The 25870-nt window shown below is 46.2% G+C and overlaps 1 protein-coding gene across 8 annotated transcripts in view; it reads right to left on the bottom strand.

Moving 5' to 3' along the window:
• Positions 1-25870, bottom strand: part of trpm3 (transient receptor potential cation channel, subfamily M, member 3) — a 416706-nt gene that overhangs the window by 121691 nt on the left and 269145 nt on the right. For 7 of the 8 annotated variants that reach the window (XM_072517384.1, XM_072517386.1, XM_072517382.1 and 4 more), the window contains 5 exons: positions 24783-24862; positions 23224-23428; positions 20468-20681; positions 13403-13527; positions 10134-10305 (listed from right to left, as the gene is read on the bottom strand). In XM_072517384.1, coding sequence (XP_072373485.1) covers positions 10134-10305; positions 13403-13527; positions 20468-20681; positions 23224-23428; positions 24783-24862 — 796 coding nt within the window. Of the gene's footprint in view, positions 1-10133; positions 10306-13402; positions 13528-20467; positions 20682-23223; positions 23429-24782; positions 24863-25549; positions 25820-25870 lie in introns of those variants that run through there. The other variant, XM_072517389.1, reaches the window with a different exon arrangement.

The raw sequence follows: 25870 nt of genomic DNA, 5'->3' as shown, positions 1-25870 counted from the left end.
GATCAATGGACATGTTACACTTGCGGTTGGCCCATCAATAACAGCAGGGCCATACAGCATTCTCACTTCACACAGAGCAACAAGCTGGAACTGAAAAGCATGTCCAATAATATCCATCCTTAAAATCAGAAAAGGTGCATTTAAATTTCGGAGCTCAAGTTATGAATGCAGCAAATCTGAAGTAAAACTGCCTGACACCCACAATGTGGACCAGTGATCTTTCTCGAGTGGGCCCGTTTCATCGGAAGAGTATGTCGCTTCATCTGAATCCCTGATGTGCCTCCTCCTCGTGTCGTATTGTATTCAACAATAACCCGCATTTGTTTAACACCTCTGCCATAATAAAATTGTTGTGTTCTGCTTCTTCATGTAGCATAAGGTGCTTCCTTGATATATACTCTGACAAAGGAAGGTTCAGACTTGGAATCTAACACATTTATTGGACAGTTAACAATTCTCCTACTTGTGATCGACTCTCCTACTAATCTTACTATTGTAACTCGATCTAACTAACCAGTCTGCTCTAATCCATGCGCTGGGTGTGATGCTTCCCTGATCTGCCCCCGCCTCTGCGTGTCGCCTATGGAAAGAGAAAGAGCATGTGTGCCCTGTCCTTTTATATGGGTAGCCTCCTTGTGGTCGTATCACCTCTGGGTGTGTCTTGACTGCCCATTGGTCGTGTCCTATCTTACTGACCTATTGGTTGAATGTCTGTGTGTGTCATGATGTCTCTAGTGCTCCCTCTAGTGTTTATTTAGTCCCAGTGTATTTACATTAACCCCTTGTGTATTTACAGTGTCCTAGTGTATCTACATTAACCCCTTGTGTATTTACAGTGATGCATATCACCACAAAAATGTCCCGAGATTCCTCACAGGAGCTTCATCGAGTCTTAAGGTGCATCTCAGAGGAGAGGGGGACAGAGAGGAGCAGAGAAATTGAGGGGAAGCGATTCCAGAGCAGGGCCCACCCAGCTGAAGGCAAAGCATCCAGCAGGATAACCTGGGGGTGCAGCAGTGCGGGCCTCTCGGAGAGACATCAGGTCCAGGGGAGGTTACACAGATAGGGAAGGGACGAAGCCACGGTGGGATCTGATAACAAGGATGAGAATTTTAAAATGGAGGCATTGCCAGATTGGGGGTCAGGGAGCAAGGGCCGGTGTGTGCACTGGACTCGGGTGAGTTGTGTACAGTTCATAACCAAGGTACATCAATTATTGATTAGATTCACTGTGTGGAACTTACAAGCACAGAAACAGGCCATTCGGCCCAACTGGTCTATGCTGGTTATGCTCCACACAAATCCCCTCCCACCTCTCTTGATCTCAGCCTATGGCCCAATTCTTCTAATCTTTATTCCTCTATATCTGATCTAGCTTCCAGCTTAGTATCTATACTACTTGTCTCAACTCTTCCACATTCTCACCGCTCTCTGGGTAAGGAGGTTTCTCCTGAATTCCCGATTGGATTTATTCACAAATGTCTGATGGGCCCTCATTCTAGTCTAGTCCAGTCCACCTTCTCTCTTCAATTATCTCATCAAGCCTCTTGGTTTGGAGAGTGGAGGAGTGGTGTGTTGGAGTAGAGGCTGAGTTGGGGGGGGGGGGGGGGGAGGGAGGTCTAACAGCCACTGGATCTTCCGATCCAGAGCTGGAAGTTGTCTTCTGATGGAGGTGTTCCTGCCCCACCTTCCCGCCCTGGGCCTAAACCCAATTATTTTCAGACCTCCTGCATAACCTGGAAATCCGCCTGCCAGCCTAAAAATTGAGGCTGGACATGATCCTTAGGTGGTCAATAGTTGGGCAGAGAAGGGCCTCAGGGAGGGAAGGAAACATGATTAGGGTGGGCAGCACGGTAGCATTGTGGATAGCACAATTGCTTCACAGCTCCAGGGTCCCAGGTTCGATTCCGGCTTGGGTCACTGTCTGTGCGGAGTCTGCACATCCTCCCCGTGTGTGCGTGGGTTTCCTCCCACAGTCCAAAGATGTGCAGGTTAGGTGGATTGGCCATGCTAAATTGCCCTTAGTGTCCAAAATTGCCCATAGTGTTGGGTAGGGTTGCTGGGTTATGGGGATAGGGTGGAGGTGTGGACCTTGGGTAGGTTGCTCTTTCCAAGAGCCGGTGCAGACTCGATGGGCCGAATGGCCTCCTTCTGCACTGTAAATTCTATGACATAGTCAGCATGGCTTTGTGAAGGGTAGGTCATGCCTCACAAACCTTATCGAGTTCTTTGAGAAGGCGACTGAACAGGTAGACGAGGGTAGAGCAGTTGATGTGGTATATATGGATTTCAATAAACCATTTGATAAGGTTCCCCACGGTAGGCTATTGCAGAAAATACGGAGGCTGGGGATTGAGGGTGATTTAGAGATGTGGATCAGAAATTGGCTAGCTGAAAGAAGACAGAGGGTGGTGGTTGATGGGAAATGTTCAGAATGGAGTTCAGTTACAAATGGCGTACCACAAGGATCTGTTCTGGGGCCGTTGCTGTTTGTCATTTTTATCAATGACCTAGAGGAGGGCGCAGAAGGGTGGGTGAGTAAATTTGCAGACGACACTAAAGTCGGTGGTGTTGTCGACAGTGCGGAAGGGTGTTGCAGGTTACAGAGGGACATAGATAAGCTGCAGAGCTGGCAAATGGAGTTTAATATAGAGAAGTGTGAGGTGATTCACTTTGGAAGGAACAACAGGAATGCGGAATATGTGGCTAATGGTAAAATTCTTGGAAGTGTGGATGAGCAGAGGGATCTCGGTGTCCATGTACACAGATCCCTGAAAGTTGCCACCCAGGTTGATAGGGTTGTGAAGAAGGCCTATGGAGTGTTGGCCTTTATTGGGAGAGGGATTGAGTTCCGGAGTCAGGAGGTCATGTTGCAGCTGTACAAAACTCTGGTACGGCCGCATTTGGAGTATTGCGTACAGTTCTGGTCACCTCATTATAGGAAGGACGTGGAAGCTTTGCAGCGGTTGCAGAGGAGATTTACCAGGATGTTGCCTGGTATGGAGGGAAAATCTTATGAGGAAGGGCTGATGGACTTGAGGTTGTTTTCGTTGGAGAGAAGAAGGTTAAGAGGAGACTTAATAGAGGCATACAAAATGATCAGGGGGTTAGATAGGGTGGACAGTGAGAGCCTTCTCCCACGGATGGAAATGGCGAGCACGAGGGGACATAGCCTTAAACTGAGGGGTAATAGATATAGGACAGAGGTCAGAGGTAGGTTCTTTACGCAAAGAGTGGTGAGGCCGTGGAATGCGCTACCTGCAACAGTAGTGAACTCGCCAACATTGAGGGCATTTAAAAGTTTATTGGATAAGCATATGGATGATAATGGCATAGTGTAGGTTAGATGGCTTTTTTTTTTTTACTTCCCATGTCGGTGCAACATCATGGGCCGAAGGGCCTGTACTGCGCTGTATCGCTCTATGTTCTATGTTCTAAAGCTACGAGCCGGCTTATTCCAAGACAGAAAGCAGGCGAATTGTTTATGGGATTGAGACATCGAGGCTCCATTGGAACAACAAATCTCAGGCGCCACTTCCCTGTGAATGAAAAGCCATGTAAACACATTACAGTCACGCAGTAGGTGGAGTCACACACGGGTCACGCAGAAGGTGGAGTCACACACGGGTCAGTGCCCGATAGATTTAATTCCGGAGGAACGGTCAATAGGATGCCGCTGGTAACTGTTGAACATCCCTTTGCATTCCCAGCCCCTTCATATATTCCCAGGCATAGGATGACAAAGGGAAGCCCACAAGTCACATGGGTTAACGGCTACAAACGCTACAAGCTAGAAGGAAGAACTTGCATTTATGTAGCACCCCTGTCAAAAACTTCGGACATCCCAAAGCACTATACAGCAAATTAATTGCTTTCTGAAGTGTAGTCGCTGTTGTATTGTTGTAGGAAAACGGGACAGCTAATTTGGCAGATCCCACAAATGTAGAACTAGGGGCAGTGTTTAAAAATCAGAGATGTCCCTTTTAAGATGGAGATGAGGAGGAATTTCTTCTCCCGGAGCATCATTCGAGTTTGGAATTCTCTCCCCCAGGTGAGCTGGGAGGACTGGGGCATTGAATATTCATGACACAGTTGGGTAGATTTGCAATTGACAAGGAAATCAAGGGTTATGGGGGACAAGCAGTGAGTTAAGGTCACATCAGATCAGCCATGATCTCATTGAATGACGGACCAGGCTGGAGGGGCCAAATGGCCCACTCCTAGTTCTTATTTACTTCTGTTCCTAAACTGCAATGTGGGAAATGGCCAGATATGTTTTTAATTGATGTTGGTCGAGGCTTTGTTTTTGGTCAAGGGTGGCAGGTCGATCTCCCAGCTCCTCTTCTTGATATAATGCCAAAGGATCTTTTACCGGCACCCAAGCGGGCAGACTGGGTCTCAGTTCAACATCTCATTCGAAAGAGAGCATTGGAGGGTGTGGCACTCCCCCAGTGCTGAACTGGAAGCATCTTTTTATGCCAAAGTCCCTGATCTAACTCGGAGATGAAAGTTATTTGCTGAATTGCTGCTGCTAAGAGTTTTAAAAGTTTCAGCATGATGGCCATTCAGCTCACCAGTACGTGCTAATCTTCTGAACGAGCTATCAATTAGTCCCCGTTCTTTTCCCATCGCATTTCAAACCTTTCTTCTCTTCAAGTATTCATCTACTTCCCTTCTGAAAGTTATTACGGAAGTGGTTTTCGGCGCCAGATCAGGACAACTCTTTTGGGGTAAAGTTTTGTTCATTATGTCACCTCTGGTTCTTTTGATAATTACCTTAAATCTGTAGTTCTCAGTTTGCCGCCTGTTGCTTCAATATCCAACCAACAGGCTGTCACAAAGTGGATCTGCAATGTGTCTGAGCATTGATTCAATCTAGCCTCCAAATCAGTTCACTATAACTCGCCCAGAGTTAAACGACTGCGCAGAGTTTTTTCTTGCCCTCCTAAACCCTAGTCTGCAGAATATAGACGATCTGGCAAAATAAGTGAGGGTCAATACTGATGTGGATTGATGCAGGAGGTCAAATGGAAGTTTCAGTGATTCAATTATATCGTGACTGCCCTCTGACAAGAACCCGGCAACACATAACAAGATACCACTTAAAGGGACATAACCTTTCCATTAAAAAGGAGACGGCGGTGTGAAGAGATCGCCCCCAGACTAGTAATTAGCCCTGGCTAAAGTTCTGCATTGGGACATGGGCTCAAATCCTCAGCAGGGTGGCTGGTGACATTCAAACTCAATAAAATCCGGAATTGAAAGCCGGTCTCAGTCGTGGTGACCATGACAACTATCATTGATTGCAGCAAAACACCATCTGGTTCACGAATGCCCTTTAGGGAAGGAAATCTGCTGTCTTTACCCGGTCTGGCCTACATATGACCCCAGACCCACAGCAAAGTGGTTGACTCCAAACCGCCCTCCGAATTGGCCAAGCGAGCCACTCAGTTCAAGGGCAATTAGGCCTGGGCAACAGGTGTTGGCCCCGTCAATGATGCCCACATGCTACGAGAATAAATATAGCTGCACTTTGTAGTGCCAATCACCTTAAAAGATGACACTTCCCACACTGTTTATAACGGTAGATCTTGATCAAATAATATTAAATGATAAAACAGTAACCGCAAAGTGTTTAGCGCAAAGTCATTTTCTAAAGAGTTTCAACTGACAGACACAATCTGGAATAAATTCAGCATGAATTTGGGATGTTTTTTTCTTTTTAAAAACATGTGCCAAACATGCCAGGTACTAATCCAATATTAATTAATGCAAGAAGTGGCACTCATAATTAGTTGTTTTTGCCAATCGCAAAAGTGGGGCCCAGATTTACACACAACAAGCTTTCACAGTCAGAAAAGTGATAATCACCAGAAAATCTGCTGTGTTTAGTAATAGCGGCTGCCAGATAAGTATTGACCAGGAGACAGGAGAGTCCCTTGTGTGTGTGCGTGTGTGTGTGTGTGTGTGGGGGGGGGGGGGTTAGAGCTTGGGGAGACAGTTGTTTAAAAATTAGTAGTCTCCTTTTTAAGACGGAGATTAAGAGATTTTGTGTATCTCAGAGGGTCGTTAGTCTGTGGAATTCACTTCCCCAGAGAGAGGGGGAGGACTTATTCAATAAGACAGATTTTTGATTGACAAGGGAGTCAGGGGTTATGAGGGGTTGGGGGGGGGGGGGGGGGGTGGGGAAGAAGAAGGGAAAGTGGAGTTGAGGCCACAATCAGATCATGATCTTCTCGAATGAAGGCGCCGGCTCGAGGGACCGAATGGCCGACTTCTGCTGCTCATCCTCCTGTTCCTGTGGGAGAACTCCAGTTCTACTTGATAGAGCTGTGGGATCTCTTATGTCCACTGTTGGAGAGCTGTGGGATCTCTTATGTCCACTGTTGGACAACCTAGAAACCTACAGCACAGCAGGAGGCCATTCAACCTAGAGTGACTGTGCTAGCTCTTCGAAAGGACAAGATGTGCTAGTGTCTCACGTCCCCATTCTTTGCCCATATTCCTATAGGTTCTTCATCCCCGTGTACCTTTCTCACTCCCTTTTGAAGGGATACATGGAATCAGTTTGCATCAGATTTTCAGCTCGAGCGTTCCAGATCCCGACAATTCACCGAGTGGAAGAATTATCCGCTCCACTTGATTTTAAATCTATGAACCCGCACGTTTGACTCACTCACCCCTCTGTCAAATCCTATCATTGGGAAATGACAGTCCCCTCTTATTATTCTCTCTTCCCACAAGAGTCCTTAACCTTCCCACCCTCTCCTCACAACCGAAGTCCCTCATCACTGGTTAATGGCCTGGTAACTCTCCTTTTTGCACTCTTTCGAAGGCAAAAAACATTTCCCCTGAGATGCGTTGCCCTGAATTTTCCACTTTCCTCCAGTCAGTGATTTCTATAGTTTATAGCCTAACCTCTTTGAATTTATCTTCTTTTCCACTGTTCTACACCCAAGTAACCTTTTTCTTCCAGAGAATATGTTGCACAGCAGGGGAGTTAACAGTCAATTTTCTTTGCACCTTGGTACAAAAGATTTTGCAAGATAAACAATGATTTTGCAGCAAGAGTGGTTTATCTTCTGACTGTATGCTGTGTGTTATATACAAAACGTAAGAACATAAGAAAGAGTGTTAGGAAAACAAAGGTTCTTTTTAAAAGAAAAATTTAGAGTACCCAATTCATTTTTCCCAATTAAGGGGCAATTTAGCGTGGCCAATCCACCTACCCTGCACATCTTTTGGGTTGTGGGGCAAAACCCACGCAAACACGGGGAGAATGTGCAAACTCCACACGGACAGTGACCCAGAGCTGGGATCGAGCCTGGGACCTCGGCGCCATGAGGCAGCAGTGCTAACCCACTGCGCCACCCTAGGAAAACAAAGGTAGTTTTAATATTTGTATTGGTAAACATTAAAAATAAGACATAGATTTAAGTGTGTTTAATTTAATGTTTCTGTAATTGAAGGGTAAAACCCATAGCTAGATTCATGCTGGATAAAGATGTTTATATGTATGGGGGTTGGTTTCAATTCGAACTGTGACTCTATTGTGCTTAAAGGGCTACAGAGTGAAGAGTAAATAAACCAGCAGTGGTTGCTTAGCAACGGGGGCCTTGTAAGGTAGAGAAGCTTTTAAGTCTTAAGTGTTTAAATTTGATTGCGGTTGGAGATAGATAGCGAGAGAGAGGGCAGCTCTCAGCTCTGCTGGAGGATTTGGTTTTAGAAGGTTAAAGAGGGAACATCTCTCACAGCTCTGCTAGTAGAAAAGTCATACTGTGGAGTAATGGTTAAGAAAACAGATGCCAGAAAGTCCAGCTAGTTAAGGAAACTAGAGGAATGAAGAGAAGTTTCCAAGAAGTCTGGAGTTAACAGAACAGAGGAAACTGGGAACGAGAACAGATTACTGTTCAGTAAAGTCACAGAGAGTTGAAAATGCATTGGATCGTGAGAGGCCAGAAAGATATCTGCAGTCGTGCTAAGGTTTGTGAGAAACAACTACAATTTGGGAGACATTTGAAATTGTGGAAATTGATGGCTGGATCTCAGACTTTGTGCAACAGCTGTTAAGACAACGTAAACCTGAAGGGAGAGGTGTAAAACCGGAATGTGAAACCTTGATGGAGGCAGTGGAGGGAAGGCAAAATTTAAAAGAAGATTTGGAAGTGTGACTTTTAAAAGTGGAATTTGAAATCAGTCGAGTGGGAGCCGGAGTTTAGCGAGGCCAGGTGGGTCGCAGTTTAAGAATCATCTGGGGGAATTTGGAGGTGAAATCCAGAATCAATCATTCACTTGAGGTTCAGAGTGGAGAGTGTATTTGACCACAGTCTTCTTGTGTGTTTAAAGGAGGTTATGTTATGAAGAACAATTGTAGCCTAAGATTTCCATTGTAATCCGTGTAAATCTTAAAATCGGTGTGTAATTATCATAGAATTGACAGTGCAGAAGGAGGCCATTCGGCCCATCAAGTTTGCACCGGCTCTTGGAAAGAGCACCCTACCCAAGGTCAACACCTCCACCCTTTCCCCATAACCCAGTAACCCCACCCAACACTAAGGGCAATTTTGGTCACCAAGGGCAATTTATCATGGCCAATCCACCTAACCTGCACATCTTTGGACTGTGGGAGGAAACCGGAGCACCCGGAGGAAACCCAAGCACACATGGGGAGGATGTGCAGACTCCGCACAGACAGTGACCCAAGCCGGAATCGAACCGGGAACCCTGGAGCTGTGAAGCAATTGTGCTATCCACAATGCTACCGTGCTGCAATTGTTAAGCTACGGGGGGGGGGAATAAAGACGTACTGTACCATAATCCCATTTTTCCATGTTTAATTTTTAAAAAAATTCTTGTTAAAACTAATTAGCGGTCCTGTGACTTTGTTCCTCAACTTTTTATTTTTTAAAAAATTAAAAGTTACAGGTTTTTGAGACAGAGTTCAATTCTGGAATCTTCCCTTCCAGTCACGTCAATAACTGGGATAGTAGCAATAGGGACAGAAATAGAGCACATGGCCCTTTAAGCCTAACCATGTGATTAGATCATAGCTGACCTGATTAATTCCATTTTGCTGCTTGTCCCCCCACCTTAAACCCGTGTAAATCTTAAAATCTGTGTGTAATTATCATAGAATTGTAGATCAAACATCTGTCCATCTCAACCTAGATATGCTCACTGACCCAGCCTCCACTGCTCTCCGGGGAAGACAATTCCAAAGACTGACCCCCCTCTTAAAGGAAGGATTCGCCTCATGTCCGTCTTAAACTGAAAGAGCCCGTGCAAGGAAATACTCGACAGCATCGACTCCAGCCACGGACGGCTAAAGTATAACTTTCATTTCCTCTGTCCATTCTACGTAGAGAAGTTGTAATTTGGGTCACAAAGCAAGTGGCACAGAATTTTGTAACAGAAGTGTACAAGGGAATCTTCATGCATTTACTGTGGTAAGACATCACAAAGTGCCTATCGCTTGGTCCAAGAGATAGGGTTGAAAGGACATGTAAGGAAGGTACGGAAGTCTGAAGACCCGCACATCCAGACATAGGAACAGCTTCTTCCCCACAGCTACTAGACTCCTCAACCACTCCCCCTCGGACTGATCTGTTCCCTGTAAGAACACTAATCACGACGTCCTATGTTCCTCTTGCTCATATATTTGCTTTGTTTGGCCCCTTGTTCCGCACTGTAACCAATCACTATTTGTCAATGTTGATTATTCTTTTTGTCTACTGTGTACATTCTCTTGGCCACAGAAAAATGCTTTTCATTGTACTTCGCTACATGTCAATCAATCAATCAATAAAAGAAGAGAGGGAGGCAGAGAGCTGTCGGGAAGGCATTCCAAAGTTTAGGATCTATATAGCTGAAGGCATGTCTGCCAATTGTGGGGAGATGAAAATCAGGGATAGGAAAGAGGTCAGAATTGGAGGTTGGCAGAGATCCTGGATGGCTTTAGAGCTGATGAGGGTTACAGAGATTGGGAAGAGGGCGAGGGCCACGGCCAGATTTGTAAACATAGATGACCAAGGCACCAAGTTAACCACGAATGGCTGCACAACAGCTGAAGAGAACCGTTAGCAGCCTCTGCTAGAGCGTTTTCTAAAAATCGGTCTCCTCTTTGAAGTACTCACTGGTGTTAATCTTCTGCAGGGAAATGTGCTTCTCCAGTTGTCTCCGTAGCTTCACCTCTGCTCCGTATTTCCCTGTCGTGCCGTTGTCTGCCAGTATGAAGTGTGAATGCATGCTGTTCAACACAGTCAGCTTGCTCAAGGGGTTGGACATCGTTTGATATGGTCGCACCACCTGTGTGAAGACACGATAACCAACAACTCGTGTTTACTTAGCGCCTCTGACATAGCAACATGTGCAAGGTGCTTCACAAGAGCATTATTAAACATAATCTGGCACTGAGCCACACGGCAGAGATAATAGGCGGGATTCTCTGGCCTCCCAGCCGCACATTTCTTGGCCGCAGATTCTTTGCTCCCGCCATTGCCAATGGGAACTCCCACGGAAGCCACCCCCGCCCAGCAGGACCAGGGAATCCCGCTGCTAGCAAATGGCCAGAGAATTCCGGCCATCAGCACAGATGACCAAAAGCTTGGTCAGAGAGGTACGTTTGTAGGGAACATCAAAGGAGAAGGAAGTAAAGAGAAAGAAAGGTTGAGGGAGGGAAGGGGAAGGCCAGAGGTTAGGCCCCAGGTAGCTGCACATATGGTCGGTCAACAATGGTGGGTCAATTAAAATGCGGAATGCTCAAGAGGCCCGAATCAGAGGAACTCAAATATCCCAGAGGGTTGCCCTCTGGAGGGGATTACAGAGGCAGGGTGGGTTGAGTTGCGGAAAATGGAAGAAAGATTTCAATTCTATGCGTAGCTGGGTCAGGAGCCAATGTATCAGGAACCAATCCAAGTCCATGTTGAGATGCCAAAGATAGGTGTTTCTCGTTTATATCCAAATTCTTTTTTTAAAAAATATGTTAGAGTACCCAATTATTTATTTTTCCAATTAAGGGGCAATTTAGCGCAGCCAATCCACCTACCCTGCACATTTGCGTTGTGGGGGTGAAATCCACGCAGATATGGGGAGAATGTGCAAACTCCACACGGACAGTGACCCAGGGCCGGGATCGAACCCGGGTCCTCAGCGCATAGGCAGCAGTGCTAACCACTGCGCCACCCCTAAATCCTGATTCTAACACCTGTTTTTTCACTTTGACATGGTGAGGACAAGGCAAGCGGCAATATCTTAAAATAGTTTGCATCAAAGCAAAGAACTACCCTGTGCATTATTGTATGTCTTTAGCAGTGAGTATGTTAGAAGAAAGATTAGAGACATATACATCATTTTAACTTGGTATATTCCTGCTGGTCATTATTGTACAGTCATAAATAGATAACTTACTCACGGTGTCAAGTTCAGGTAGGACTTTCAGACCTTTGGACCTGGGGTTACAATCCAGTCAATCAGTATCAAAGGCACACGTCCTCAATATCTCAATAGAAATCAGGATTGTGGCGATTTTATTGTAGCAAGGCAAATTGTGATATTCTGTGCGCCAAGTCTACTTACTAAGAAATCTTCCGCAAGCAAAACAGAAGCACATTTTTGTCCTTAGACATTTTTGCTAGCTGATTCAGGATAAGAGTTCCTGACACAAAAACATGTGCACCAATTGAATTTCTGGAAATGGGGGTATGTTTCATAAAACATTAAAATGGTAATTTCAATGCAGAGCTCCGTGACCTTGGGATTATGTTTTTTTTAAAAAACGAATTCAATTTAGCTTTATTCAAGGTGAGATTTCTTGACCGAAAGTGTTTCAACAAGATTGCACAAAATCCAATTTATCCTTTGCTAATTTTAATCACAGAGGAATATTCTTTTCTCTGCAGGAGTTGTATTAATTCACTCATTTTGTATGGGTTTTTAAGCATATACAGTAAAAACTGGTCCAGAATAGCTGTACGTCCAGAATAGGCTAAGGATCTATTTGGACACAATGACATTGCCCCAAGATGGGCTTTTAGTACTGGTGTTAATAACATCCAAACTGGTTGAAGTCGAAATCAAGGCATTGAGCTTTTCTTTGCCGAGAGATTAGCTTGATCCCGATCAGCCTCACAGCACTCACTTCCCCAGTGTCCCAGCTGTCCCCCATTTATACTCATTTAAAATAAAACAAATTATCAATGAAATAAACTAATGAACGGTGGGGAATTCCCCCACTTAATAATCAATAAAAACATCTGTCAATAAATTAAACAAAACCAACAAGGGTGACATCCGCTGGTGCGGCAATGTGACTAAAATAAAACACAGAAACGGAAACTTAACTAATTAAATTGAAAAGTCATTCCTGGGGTGATGTTGCGCCGCAAACCCCGCAGCGCCCACCGGTCATGGATGTCCCCTATTTATAGTCTCTTTTAAGAAAACAAATGGTCAACACAAGTTAACTAATGGATGGGGATGGCGACCCCTCCCCTATTTGTAATCTTAATATAAACCAAAAATCAATAAATTGAACTAACAGGAGAGGGTGGAAGCCCCTAGTGGGGCATTGTAACAAAAAGTCAAAGGAAACTTACAAATTCCAAAACAAAGTGTCATTACCGGGGGTGGTGATGCACCCCAGCCCCCACCAGTCATGAAGGCCTGAAGCATTCTGGTGGACACTGCGTGCTCCCTCTCCAATGCCACCCGGCTACAGACAACCCAGTTAACCCTCTTTGTCGCCTGGGTCTGTTAATGGCCATCTTGGCCAGGTCGGCTTATGATTCGGGGCAGCACGGTAGCATGGTGGTTAGCACAATTGCTTCACAGCTCCAGGGTCCCAGGTTCGATTCCGGCTTGGGTCACTGTCTGTGCGGAGTTTGCACGTTCTCCCCGTGTGTGCGTGGGTTTCCTCCGGGTTCTCCGGTTTCCTCCCACAGTCCAAAGATGTGCGGGTTAGGTGGATTGGCCATGCTAAATTGCCCATAGTGTGCAAAATTGCCCGTAGGGTGGGGTTACTGGGTTATGGGGATTAGGTGGGGTTACTGGGTTATGGGGATAGGGTGGAGGTTTGGACCTTCGGTAGGGTGCTCTTTCCAAGAGCCGGTGCAGACTCGATGGGCCGAATGGCCTCCTTCTGCACTGTAAATTCTATGTCTATGTCTATGTCTACAGAGGTCTACCTCTCCTCCCCTCCCATCCTCCGCACCGGATGACCAAAGGCCAGGAGTGTGGGGCTGCCCCAGTTTATAGGTGCTCAGACTATTAATCAATTAATGCCAATTACCCGTTCACCCTTAACCTTAACAATGCGATTACACAGTTTCTTATATTAAGACAGGGGTTTTCTCATTGTAATACTTTCAGTTACACTAACGACGAAGTTAAGACACAAGATACCTACATCCTTCCCAATCAGATCCTCTTGATTCTCCACGATTCCCCATGGAGCGATGCCTATGATGCAGATCCTCCCTCTGGACTTTGAGGCATGGTCCTTCAGTGCATCTCCAACATGGCGAATTACCCCTACAAATAAACCCATCAAATCATTGCAGCACCATCTGAGCTTATTGGCGCAACGGAGTCCTCGTATCGGCAATTATCTCTTGTATCAATTCCAATGACAACTTGCATTTATAAAGCGCCTTTAACATAGTAGAGCAGCCCTAGGCGCTTCCCATGAGATTGTTTTTGGCCAAAATTCAGCATCGGGCCACACAGCTAGGAGAGATAATCAACAACCTGGTCAAAGTTGAGATTTTGGTGTGCAGGTCTGGCCCTTGGAACTCAAGACACTTAAAAATCCATTTATAATTATCCAAGATTTTTCCCATTAACTCAGTGCACCTCATGTTGGGATTCAATTGCTGAAATACCATTTTAAAAATTATTATATACTGTCAAAATCTTTCTCCCGGAGGCCGGAATTCTCTGGCTGTTGCCATTCATTTTTCCCCACCAGCAGTGCACACCCGCCCACGGGTTTCCCAGCGGAGTGGGATGCCTTCAATGGGAAATCCCGTCGACAAGCGGCAGGAGTGCAGAATCCCACTGGCAGCGAACGGTGCGCCGTTGAGTAACACGCGACTGAGGAACTGGAGAATCCAGACTCTAAAGTCTCTTCCCAGGGACAGCACTTCAGATATCAGCTATAGAGAGCAACTGTTCTAAGTGGCGCTTTTATTTGATTGTATTATTTCCTGAGCCGCACTTAGGCAGAAATGGCGCTGATATTTACACTGATTTCTACACTGATCTTGCCCACAGAAATTAATGCCCAAATCTCCTGAGGAACAGATAAAACTGGCATAGAGTGAGTGGAGAGAAGGATAAACAATGGTCGCCCCAGGAAAGAGCTCAACATCTGCGCTCTCCCTTCTTGAAGGCCCTCTCAATCCTAATCATATGGAAATTAAAGTTTGATTCAAAGCATCATTCATGTATGCTGAGCACAGCATGTTTAATAAATGCAAATCTGGGAGCTTTTATCTTTCTAACGTTAACAGATCCTGATACAAGGAGCTGGAAAATACGGTGTGTCTCAGTAAGGGGGAAGTATTAAATAGACCTTCGAAAAGATGGCAGGAAGAATGACAATGGATTCTGCTAAGCCTAGAAGTTTAGGCAGAAGTACAGGAAATTAGCGTTCTTTGGTATTTTGCTTAGTGGAGCAGGCGGCAGGGGAGTGTCTACATTAATGCAACAGTTGAGTCTCAGGAGTGGAGCAAACATTCCAGGAAACTTGTATCCAATATTGATGTTTTGAAAATCAGTTACATGCAAATTGCTTTCTGGTTGAAAAAAAGGTGCAAATTCACTCTTTTGCCATGGTCGTGCCAAACCTTTGCAGGAAATTCTTGGCCACTGACTTAATCCCAAACTAGCCATTCTGTACAGTGTTGTTATACTTCAGTAATAAGGAAAATGCGGTGACGTGTAAGCAGGGGACAGGACTGAGATAGGTTTAGCCAGATAATTGGACACATGCATAGCGCTTGGTAAACGTTGCGATGAAATGAATAAGGGACAAAAGAAAGAGCATCAGGGAGATATGACCAGGAAAAGAAGTGCAACTCCAACAGTGGTTAGCACTGCTGTCTCCACTATAACCAGTGGGACAAACCAACACAACTGGAGACACCAAAAGAAAATCAGTCGAGTTCCCCAATCGTCCAGTTGGAGATAGGGTTTGGGCCAGCTGACTTTGTGGTCGACAGTTGTCATTAACTGGAAACAGTTGACTTGCGAACTGGGATAGGACACCTGCACGTCGCAGTGGTCAAACCTCCCCCTTCCTTGTGTGTCGGTTATCAGGCTGGACAGAGTTTGTAGCCTTGCCCACCAGTTGGTTGCCAGATTGTAGCAGATGCCACGATGCTACACAATGGTGAAGCTGCTTGGAATTCCGATCAGGCCTGGGAGCATTTGTCAGCTTTTCCAGTTTCCCCCCCCAGTGATAAGTCCCTCCCTCCCTTTTGTCCTTGATTCTCTACAATTGTAGAGCAGCACGGTAGCATAGTGGTTAGCACAATTGCTTCACAGCTCCAGGGTCCCAGGTTCGATTCCTGGCTTGGGTGACTGTCTGTGCGGAGTCTGCACGTTCTCAGTGTCTGCGTGGGTTTCCTCCGGGTGCTCTGGTTTCCTCCCACAGTCCGAAGATGTGCAGGTTAGGTGGATTGGCCATGCTACGTTGCCCTTAGTGTCCAAATTTGCCCTTAGTGTTGGGTGGGGTTACTGAGTTATGGGGATAGGGTGGAGGTGTTGACCTTGGGTAGGGTGCTCTTTCCAAGAGCCAGTGTAGACTCGACGGGCCGAATGGCCTCCTTCTGCACTGTAAATTCTATGTAATTCTTGGGGTGTCCTCGACCATGACGAAGGATGCAAAATACATCTTCCCAACAGCACTGTGGGTTGTCCCTCCACCACACGGGCTGCAGTGGTTCAAAATGCTGGCTCACCATCACGCTCTTAAAGTTCAATTAGGGATGGACAACAAATGCTGGCCTTGCTAGAGGTCCTGTAAACGCATAAAAATAACTAGGAAAGGGAACAGTGGCAAAATGAAAAAAATGGAGTGGGCGCGAAAACCCGGGGCTGGGGCTGGAGAGAGCAAAGACCAGGGACAAAGTCAACAGCAGACGCAGGGAATGAAAAAGAAAAACGGAGCGAATGGAATACATGGCTCCTTCACGTGCAGGACGTGTGTCCAGTTGCAGCTCCTGTTAGACCACTTGACGGCTCTGGAGCTGCGGATGGACTCACTTTGGAGCGTCCGCGATGCTGAGGACGTCGTGGATAGCACGTTTAGCGAGTTGGTCACACCGCAGGTGAAAGGTAATGAGGGAGATAGTAAATGGGTGACCAAAAGACAGAGCAAGAGTAGGAAGGCAGTGCAGGTGTCCTCTGCGGTCATCTCCCTGCAAAACAGATATACCGCTTTGGATACTGTTGAGGGAGATGGCTCGCCAGGGGAAGGCGGCAGCAGCCAGATTCATGGCACCGTGGCTGGCTCTGCTGCACAGCTGGGCAGGAAGAAGAATGGCAGGGCTATAGTGATAGGGGACTCAATTGTAAGGGGAATAGACAGGCGGTTCTGCGGACGAAATCGAGACTCCAGGATGGTATGTTGCCTCCCTGGTGCAAGGGTCAAGGATGTCTCGGAGCGGCTGCAGGACATTCTGGGGGGGGGGGGGGGGGTGAACAGCCAGCTGTCGTGGTGCACGTAGGCACCAACGATATAGGTAAACAACGGGACAAGGTCCTACAAGCTGAATTTAGGGAGCTAGGAGTTAAACTAAAAAGTAGGACCTCAAAAGGTAGTAATCTCAGGATTGCTACCAGTGCCACGAGCTAGTCAGAGTAGGAATGTCAGGATAGACAGGATGAATACGTGGCTCGAGAGATGGTGCAAGAGGGAGGGATTCAAATTCCTGGGACATTGGAACCGATTCTGGGGGAGGTGGGACCAGTACAAACCGGACGGTCTGCACCTGGGCAGGACTGGAACCGATGTCCTAGGGGGGTTGTTTGCTAGAGCTGTTGGGGAGGGTTTAAACTAATGTGGCAGGGAGATGGGAACCGATGCAGGAAGTTGGAAGGTAGTAAAACAGGGACAGAAATAAAAGGCAGTAAGGGGGAAAGTGTAAGGCAGAGAAGCCATAGTCAAAAATCAAAAAGGGCGACAGTACAAGGTACAGTGACTGAGGGGAGCTCAGTGAATAGGACCAGGAATACTAAAAGAAATAAAACGGGAAGTGAAAACATTAATGGTAAGCGATGCGGCAGGTTGTTACAGGAAGATGTGGGTTCGACGACAAGGAAAATTAGGAGAAAGGTTAAGAGGAAATATAACTTAGGAGAGGTTACTGATCGAGGTGTTAAGATTAAGAACAGAGGTAAAAAAGCCAACATAAGTGTATTTTACCTGAATGCTCGTAGTATTCGGAATAAGGTAAGTGAGTTGATGGCGCAAATCATCGTGAATGACTATGATTTAGTGGCCATTACTGAAACATGGTTAAAGGATGGTCACGACTGGGAGTTTAATATCCGAGGGTATCAAACTTTTGGGAAGGACAGAGTGGATGGTAAGGGAGGTGGTGTAGCTCTGTTATTTAAGGATGACATCCGGGCAACAGTAAGGGATGACATCGGTGCTATGGAGGATAAGGTTGAATCCATTTGGGTGGAAATCAGGAATAGTAAGGCGAAAAAGTCACTGATAGGAGTAATCTATAGGCCACCAAATAGTAACATTATGGTGGGGCAGGCAATAAACAAAGAAATAACAGATGCATGTAGAAATGGTACAGCAGTTATCATGGGGGATTTTAATACACATGTCGATTGGTTTAACCAGGTCGGTCAAGGAAGCCTTGAGGAGGAGTTTATAGAATGTATCCGCGATAGTTTCCTCGAACAGTATGTAATGGAACCTACGAGGGAACAAGCGGTCCTAGATCTGGTCCTGTGTAATGAGACAGGATTGATTCAGGATCTCATAGTTAGGGATCCTCTCGGAAGGAGCGATCACAATATGGTGGAATTTAAAATACAGATGGAGGGTGAGAAGGTAAAATCAAGCACTAGTGTTTTGTGCTTAAACAAAGGAGATTACAATGGGATGAGAGAAGAACTAGCTAAGGTAGACTGGGAGCAAAGACTTTATGGTGAAACAGTTGAGGAACAGTGGAGAACCTTCCAAGTGATTTTTCACAGTGCCCAGCAAAGGTTTATACCAACAAAAAGGAAGGACGGTAAAAAGAGGGACAATCGACCGTGGATATCTAAGGAAATAAGGGAGAGTATCAAATTGAAGGAAAAAACATACAAAGTAGCAAAGATCAGTGGGAGACTAGAGGACTGGGAAATCTTTAGGGGGCAACAGAAAGCTACTAAAAAAGCTATAAAGAAGAGCAAGATAGATTGAGAGTAAACTTGCTCAGAATATAAAAACAGATAGTAAAAGTTTCTACAAATACATAAAACAAAAAAGAGTGGCTAAGGTAAATATTGGTCCTTTAGAGGATGAGAAGGGAGATTTAATAATGGGAGATGAGGAAATGGCTGAGGAACTGAACAGGTTTTTTGGGTCGGTCTTCACAGTGGAAGACACAAATAACATGCCAGTGACTGATGGAAATGAGGCTATGACAGGTGAGGACCTTGAGAGGATTGATATCACCAAGGAGGTAGTGATGGGCAAGCTAATGGGGCTAAAGGTAGACAAGTCTCCTGGCCCTGATGGAATGCATCCCAGAGTGCTAAAAGAGATGGCTAGGGAAATTGCAAATGCACTAGTGATAATTTACCAAAATTCACTAGACTCTGGGGTGGTCCCGGCGGATTGGAAATTAGCAAGCGTGACACCACTGTTTAAAAAAGGAGGTAGGCAGAAAGTGGGTAATTATAGGCCAGTGAGCTTAACTTCGGTAGTAGGGAAGATGCTGGAATCTATCATCAAGGAAGAAATAGCGAGGCATCTGGATGGAAATTGTCCCATTGGACAAACGCAGCATGGGTTCATAAAGGGCAGGTCGTGCCTCACTAATTTAGTGGAATTTTTTGAGGACATTAATAGTGCGGTAGATAACGGGGAGCCAATGGATGTGGTATATCTGGATTTCCAGAAAGCCTTTGACAAGGTGCCACACAAAAGGTTGTTGCATAAGATAAAGATGCATGGCATTAAGGGGAAAGTAGGAGCATGGATAGAGGATTGGTTAATTAATAGAAAGCAAAGAGTGGGGATTAATGGGTGTTTCTCTGGTTGGCAATCAGTAGCTAGTGGTGTCCCTCAGGGATCAGTGTTGGGCCCACAACTTTTCACAATTTACATAGATGATTTGGAGTTGGGGACCAAGGGCAATGTGTCCAAGTTTGCAGACAACACTAAGATAAGTGGTAAAGCAAAAAGTGCAGAGGATACTGGAAGTCTGCAGAGGGATTTGGACAGGCTAAGTGAATGGGCTAGGGTCTGGCAGATGGAATACAATGTTGACAAATGTGAGGTTATCCATTTTGGTAACAATAACGGCAAAAGGGATTATTATTTAAATGATAAAATATTAAAACATGCTGCTGTGCAGAGAGACCTGGGTGTGCTCGTGCATGAGTCGCAGAAAGTTGGTTTTCAGGTGCAACAGGTGATTAAGAAGGCAAATGGAATTTTGTCCTTCATTGCTAGAGGGATGGAGTTTAAGACTAGGGAGGTTATGCTGCAATTGTATAAGGTGTTAGTGAGGCCACACCTGGAGTATTGTGTTCAGTTTTGGTCTCCTTACTTGAGAAAGGACGTACTGGCACTGGAGGGTGTGCAGAGGAGATTCACTAGGTTAATCCCAGAGCTGAAGGGGTTGGATTACGAGGAGAGGTTGAGTAGACTGGGACTGTACTCGTTGGAATTTAGAAGGATGAGGGGGGATCTTATAGAAACATATAAGATTATGAAGGGAATCGATAGGATAGATGCGGGCAGGTTGTTTCCACTGGCGGGTGAAAGCAGAACTAGGGGGCATAGCCTCAAAATAAGGGGAAGTAGATTTAGGACTGAGTTTAGGAGGAACTTCTTCACCCAAAGGGTTGTGAATCTATGGAATTCCTTGCCCAGTGAAGCAGTAGAGGCTCCTTCATTAAATGTTTTTAAGATAAAGATAGATAGTTTTTTGAAGAATAAAGGGATTAAGGGTTATGGTGTTCGGGCCGGAAAGTGGAGCTGAGTCCACAAAAGATCAGCCATGATCTCATTGAATGGCGGAGCAGGCTCGAGGGGCCAGATGGCCTACTCCTGCTCCTAGTTCTTATGTTCTTATATCGCACTAAAGATCTGCTCCGATCACAGGTAGAGGGATGTTGCCCACCGGTGGAGTAACAATCTCCTTTTAACAAGACGGCAGTAAAACCTGTGCAGTGGATATTCAAGACTCGGATTTAAATCCTGGCAAAGAAAAAGAAAACAAATGCTTACCCGTGTTCACACCTCCAGTAAAGATCCAAGCCCCCGTCGTCATTGCTGCTTTGATTAGACCCTTTCCAAACACTTGCTTGAGTTTAGGCTGGAGTTCAAAGTTCTGGAGGCCCCCGTGGATGGAGATCAGGAGCTTGGGGAGGTCCAGTTGCCATTCCTTTGTCATCAGGTGCAAGAGGAGGTCAGGCTTCGTGTCAAACGAAACACGCACATACTACACCGGCAATGGGAAGAAGAGGAGAAACCCGTTACAAGAGGATCTTTCTCGTCTTCACTGCTTTCTGACCTCGCACTGGGATGTCCTCAGGGTGTGAAAGGTGCGATATAAACACTATGGGGTGTGATCCAATCACCCTGTTGACTGCGTTCACAAATCCCGTAATGAGAGTCAAATCTCGCCAAAAATGAGATTTGTGCGGCAAGATCTCAAAATGAGATCTTCACCACCCCATGCCAGTGACGTCATCAGATAATCAGGCGAGATCCTGAGTGCATTCATTAACGTTACAGTAACAGGCTCGACGGCGCTACCTCCACTCTTAAAGTATCTTCCCACCCAACCAGCGTGACATCACGCCGGTACAAATCATTACTAGTTTCCAAAGAAATGAAAACTAGTTGAGATGACCATGCCGGGGGCGCACAGATAGGTATGGCTTCCAGGTGGTGAGGGGCATGCCAGGGTATTTCCCCCTGGTGCTCTGATAGTGCCCCTGGTACTGCCCTCCCCAGAGGACACTGCCAGGGCTCCCTCTGGGGAGCTCCATTGCAGATGTTCCCCCATATCCACGAAGGGGTTGCCTTTATTAAAATGGAGGATCGCGATGTCCGTGGGGGGCGGGGAATGGGTTCTCTGTGTCCGTGGGGGAGCTGGCCCCAAAAGCTGTCTCTGTGGCCTGCGCGCTTCACACTGGCTTTCCCACGTGGGCCAACGCTCTGCGCATTTTGGGGAAGATTCCAGCCTATCTCATTTGTCATTTGTGTGCTCAATTGATGATTGCAGTGAATTGTTTTAAGAACCAGGATCAGGAGAAGAGGCCATTTGGCCCTTCGAGCCTGTTTCACCAATCAACAAGATGATGGCTGATCTTCTAACTCAACTTCACCTTCCTGCATTCTCCCCATTTCCGTAACCCCCTTAATGCCCAAACATCTATTGATCTCGGTCGTAAATATACGCACCAATCGAGAATCCACAGCTCCCTGGGGTAGAGAATTCCAAAGATTCACGACCCGCTGAGTGAATAAATTCCTCATCATCTCTCTCTGAAATGACTGACCCCTTGCTCTGACACTATGACCTCCTTGGCCTAGATCCCCCAGCTGGATGGAAACATTTTCTCAGCACTTACCATGACAAACATCTGACAACATTTTATATCCCTCAAACAGGACGCTCCAGAACACTTATACAAGACATTCTCCTCATCCCGGAACCAGTCCAGGGAACTTTCATTTCACTCCCTCTTGGGAAAGTATGTCCTTCCTTAGATAAGGAGACCAAAACAAACTTACGGTGCGCCAGGTGTGGTATCGCCAATGCCCTGAGTAAGCAGCTTGACTGATGCCCTGGTGATTTCCACCTTCTCCTCGTGACCAATGCGGAGTCTATTAAGAACTTTAGAAGCTACGGAGAAAGAAAATAACTACTGGGTCCATAAGCAGCAGATGCCCCCACATACAGGTCAGAATCTTGTGCCACTGGAGGGGATCCCAGGTGCTAGCTGGGAAGGACCGTCAGTAATACGTGACAGTCAGACGAATGGCAGCGCCACCGGGATGTCAGTGGCTGGAGTCAGAACGACACCTACCCAGGACTCCGTTGAGGAATGGCGGAAGTTCACGGGGCGAGGGTCAGGGCCGGAGAGGGCTGCAGGGGAGTCAACAGTAGGATTGCCAACTGTGATGTTTCGTCACCTTGACTTGCCGCACTCCAGCCATTAGTCACCTGACATATCCACCTTGTGATTCACCACCTTCCCGTGCTAATTGGAAAGCAAAAAAAAATCATTACCTGATTGGATAATGTCAATCAAAAAGCCTTTTATCCCCATTTTCAATATTTCTATAACTGGCAAAGAGAAATGTTTCGAAGAAAATTTAAAGTGTTTTTTTAATGCCCCAGTGATATTTCTCCAGGGTTGCATCCAGCAGTGTCCTGGGTATTGATCTTCAATTCCTGGAGATTTCAGGCCAATCCTGGAGGGTTGGCAAGGCCAGTCAGCAGCAGCGCGGGTGGTTCTCAGCGGGAACTTTTCCCAATACCACGTCCCTTAATCAGGTGACGGGTCGCCCTCACCCTGGGTTTGCTTGTTGGCCATGCTATATGGTGAATCCCTTCCCCTCCCCCCCAGAAAAATCTGCCACTGGGTTAATACCAAAGGTGGCAAAATGAGGCCCTTTGAATGGCCATTAATTGGCCGCAAAAGCCTCATTTGGAAGTGTCAATGATTCCACCCATAGTCTGCAGGGGCCCTTAATTTCAATTTCCCCAACCACGGCGATTCCTGCAACGGATGGGACCAGAAAATGTAGGCGCGAGTTTTACGTTGAAGTCTTTGGCATCAGACTCAAAACAAAAACATCTCCTGACTGAGGGGAGGGAGAGTGCCACCACCCAAGATGGGGCAGACCCTCGGATTGCAACCCAGTTAAACCAATGTCAACAAATTAACTCTTGCGCCACATCTAGACTGACGCCCCCTCAGGACGCACGCATCAGGGTCTTTAGGGAACATGAGAAGTTGGCTGGTTACCATGGCTTTGTTCGAGTGCCCGCCTCCCTGAAATTCAATTGTCCCGAAGGCGTCCGTTGGGCTGAGCTGCGTGTGTTTGCTGATCGACCACTTCTCCGAGTGAAAGTCATTCTTCGTGATACTGCTCTCGATGCTTTCGTTCTGACTAATGGAAATAACTGGGGGCAATCCGACATGTTGGCCCATTAGTCGCCCACAGCAACACCTGCCACAGAGGAAACAAAGCCCAACATGCCTTACTCTCCCTTAAACAGAAGCAAAATCTGACTAGGCTCCATTTGAAGGATTATGCTGTACAATTCTACGGGTTGGGTTTTACCATTTTCAGCGGGGTGAGGGAGGCGGAATGGAAAATGGGGCGGTGGGGAGGGGGTGCGGAGAATTGGCAAACTTCAACTTATTGGCCAGGAATCCCGTTGACAATGCACCACAGAGCGCCAACAATCTCTGATCCAGGGGATCGGACTGAGCTGATGGCGGGCTAGAGGCCGAGGGCCTACCTCCTGACTTGACCCCATGCGGGGCGGCGGGGATGACAGGAGATGGAGATATTTCAGACTCTCCCAACCGCTCTCCATGGAACTATTGGAGCAGATCTCAATCTTACCTTCGTTGGATTTCCCCGGAGTTAGCGAATAGGAGGGGACAGGGATACTGAGAGCAGCTGTACATCAACAACTTGCATTTATATAACAACTGTCCCCAGGCACGTCACAGGAGTAAAATCCAAACAAAATTTGCCTCTGAGCCACGCACAGAGGGGGGACAAGGAGGAGGTTTTAAAGAGCATGCTAAAGGAGGAGGAGGAGAGATTTAGGAAGGAAATTTCTGGACGTAACACCCAGCCAGCTAAAAGCATGTCCGCCCAATGGTGGTGTGATGAAAATTAGGGACGCCGGAATTGGAGGGTCATAGAATTTACAGTGCAGAAGGAGGCCGTTCGGCCCATCGCGTCTGCACCGGCTCTTGGAAAGAGCACCCCACCCAAGGTCAACACCTCCACCCTATCGCCATAACCCAGTAACCCCAGATAACCTTTTTGGACACTAAGAGCAATTTATCATGGCCAATCTACCTAACCTGCACACCTTTGGACTGTGGGAGGAAACCGGAACACCCGGAGGAAACCCACGCTGACACGGGGGGGGGGGGGGGGGGGGGGGGGGGGAATGTGCAGACTCCGCACAGACAGTGACCCGAGTCGGGAATCCAACCTGGGACCCTGGAGCTGTGAAACAACTGTGCTAGCCACTGTGCTGCGCACAGCGATCTCAAAATTGGAGGCGATACCACCACAGGGATCGAGTGAGGAGGCCATGGCAATATCTGAAAACAAGCTTGAGAATTAAAAAAATTCACTCAAATGCTTTTTCAGCCCCCTCACTACAAATCAGCAATTGAAATTGTGGTACAGAGGAATTGACCACTTCATAAGTATAAGAGTCTACAATTTGAGGTTTTCCACAATTAAAACAATGTTAAAGTCATTTATTGCAACTGGTTCTGCTGCCGACAGCAAGAAGTATTTAATGCACTAGCTGAATCAACAAATATATTACCTATGGTGGTCTTTGGTACTTGGTATTATATGGACACATTCTCTCTTGCAAAACGCTCTCTCTATCCATGATTTCTGAGCCTGAGAAACAGAGAAAGAGTAAGATTTTAGTGCAACTGCAACAGTAACTACAGGAGCTAATGTTGTTGAAAGGATGGTGAATTTTAGATTTATTTCCAAAACAAAATCGGTCATTGTGAGCATTTCACTTGGCTTCACGTGCGATTGACGTAAACCCGGACCGAGCCGCGCACACGGGGAGAGAGTTAAGCAAAAGTAAAATCCTGCAGACCCGGGGACCCCGAGATAAAAACAAAAAAGACTGGAAACACTCAGCAGGTCTGGCAGTGTCTGTGGAGAGAGAATCAGAGTTGGCGTTTCGTGCCTGTATACATGTTTTTTTTGGGACTCGTAGCAATTCATCCATAATTGGCTCAACCAGCGAAGAAAAAAAAAAAAGCGGAATTTTTAATTTCTGTTCAGTACAATTCGACTTTCTGCAATCTCTCACATTTGTTTCAAAAGTGTTGCACCCACAACGCTGGCCAGGGTAGATTAATCGGCTTGGCACCTTTCTGATAATTGTGCCTATTTGTTGGTTTTTAAACTGGTTGTTTTGAGCACACGGACACTAAAATATTTAGAACATAAAACTTTTTCTTCATTTTACGGAGGAACTGGATAAGAAAATGACCCCAATTTAATTAGCAGATACTTCTCTTTTTTTTAAAAAAAAAAGTTAGAGTAATTTAAGATCAGGTTACTCACAGTTGCTGGGTTGACGATGGGATTTATTTTGTGGTCTACCCATTTTCAGCCAAGCCAATCAAACTGCCCCAGGCTGCCACCCTTAAATATGCCAAGGAATATTTTCGAAGGCAAATTTTTCAAAGATCTTTCTTCACCTTGTGCTGGGAACTTCGACCTTTGAAGAAGAGCAGTGCGTTGAGCAGAAACGCGAGGGAAATAAAAATTTTACGGAAGCGATTTCAAACACATTTTACGCCCTAGTTAAATGCACCATTTCATCATGTTCCAAAGGCGAGGTTACACTAGATTCTGGATAATCAAAGGAAGTTTATTATGCTG

The sequence above is a fragment of the Scyliorhinus torazame genome, chromosome 9 (genome assembly GCF_047496885.1).
Source record: "Scyliorhinus torazame isolate Kashiwa2021f chromosome 9, sScyTor2.1, whole genome shotgun sequence".
In the NCBI taxonomy this organism is placed as follows: domain Eukaryota; kingdom Metazoa; phylum Chordata; class Chondrichthyes; order Carcharhiniformes; family Scyliorhinidae; genus Scyliorhinus; species Scyliorhinus torazame.
This window is presented reverse-complemented; position numbering and strand designations above follow the sequence as displayed.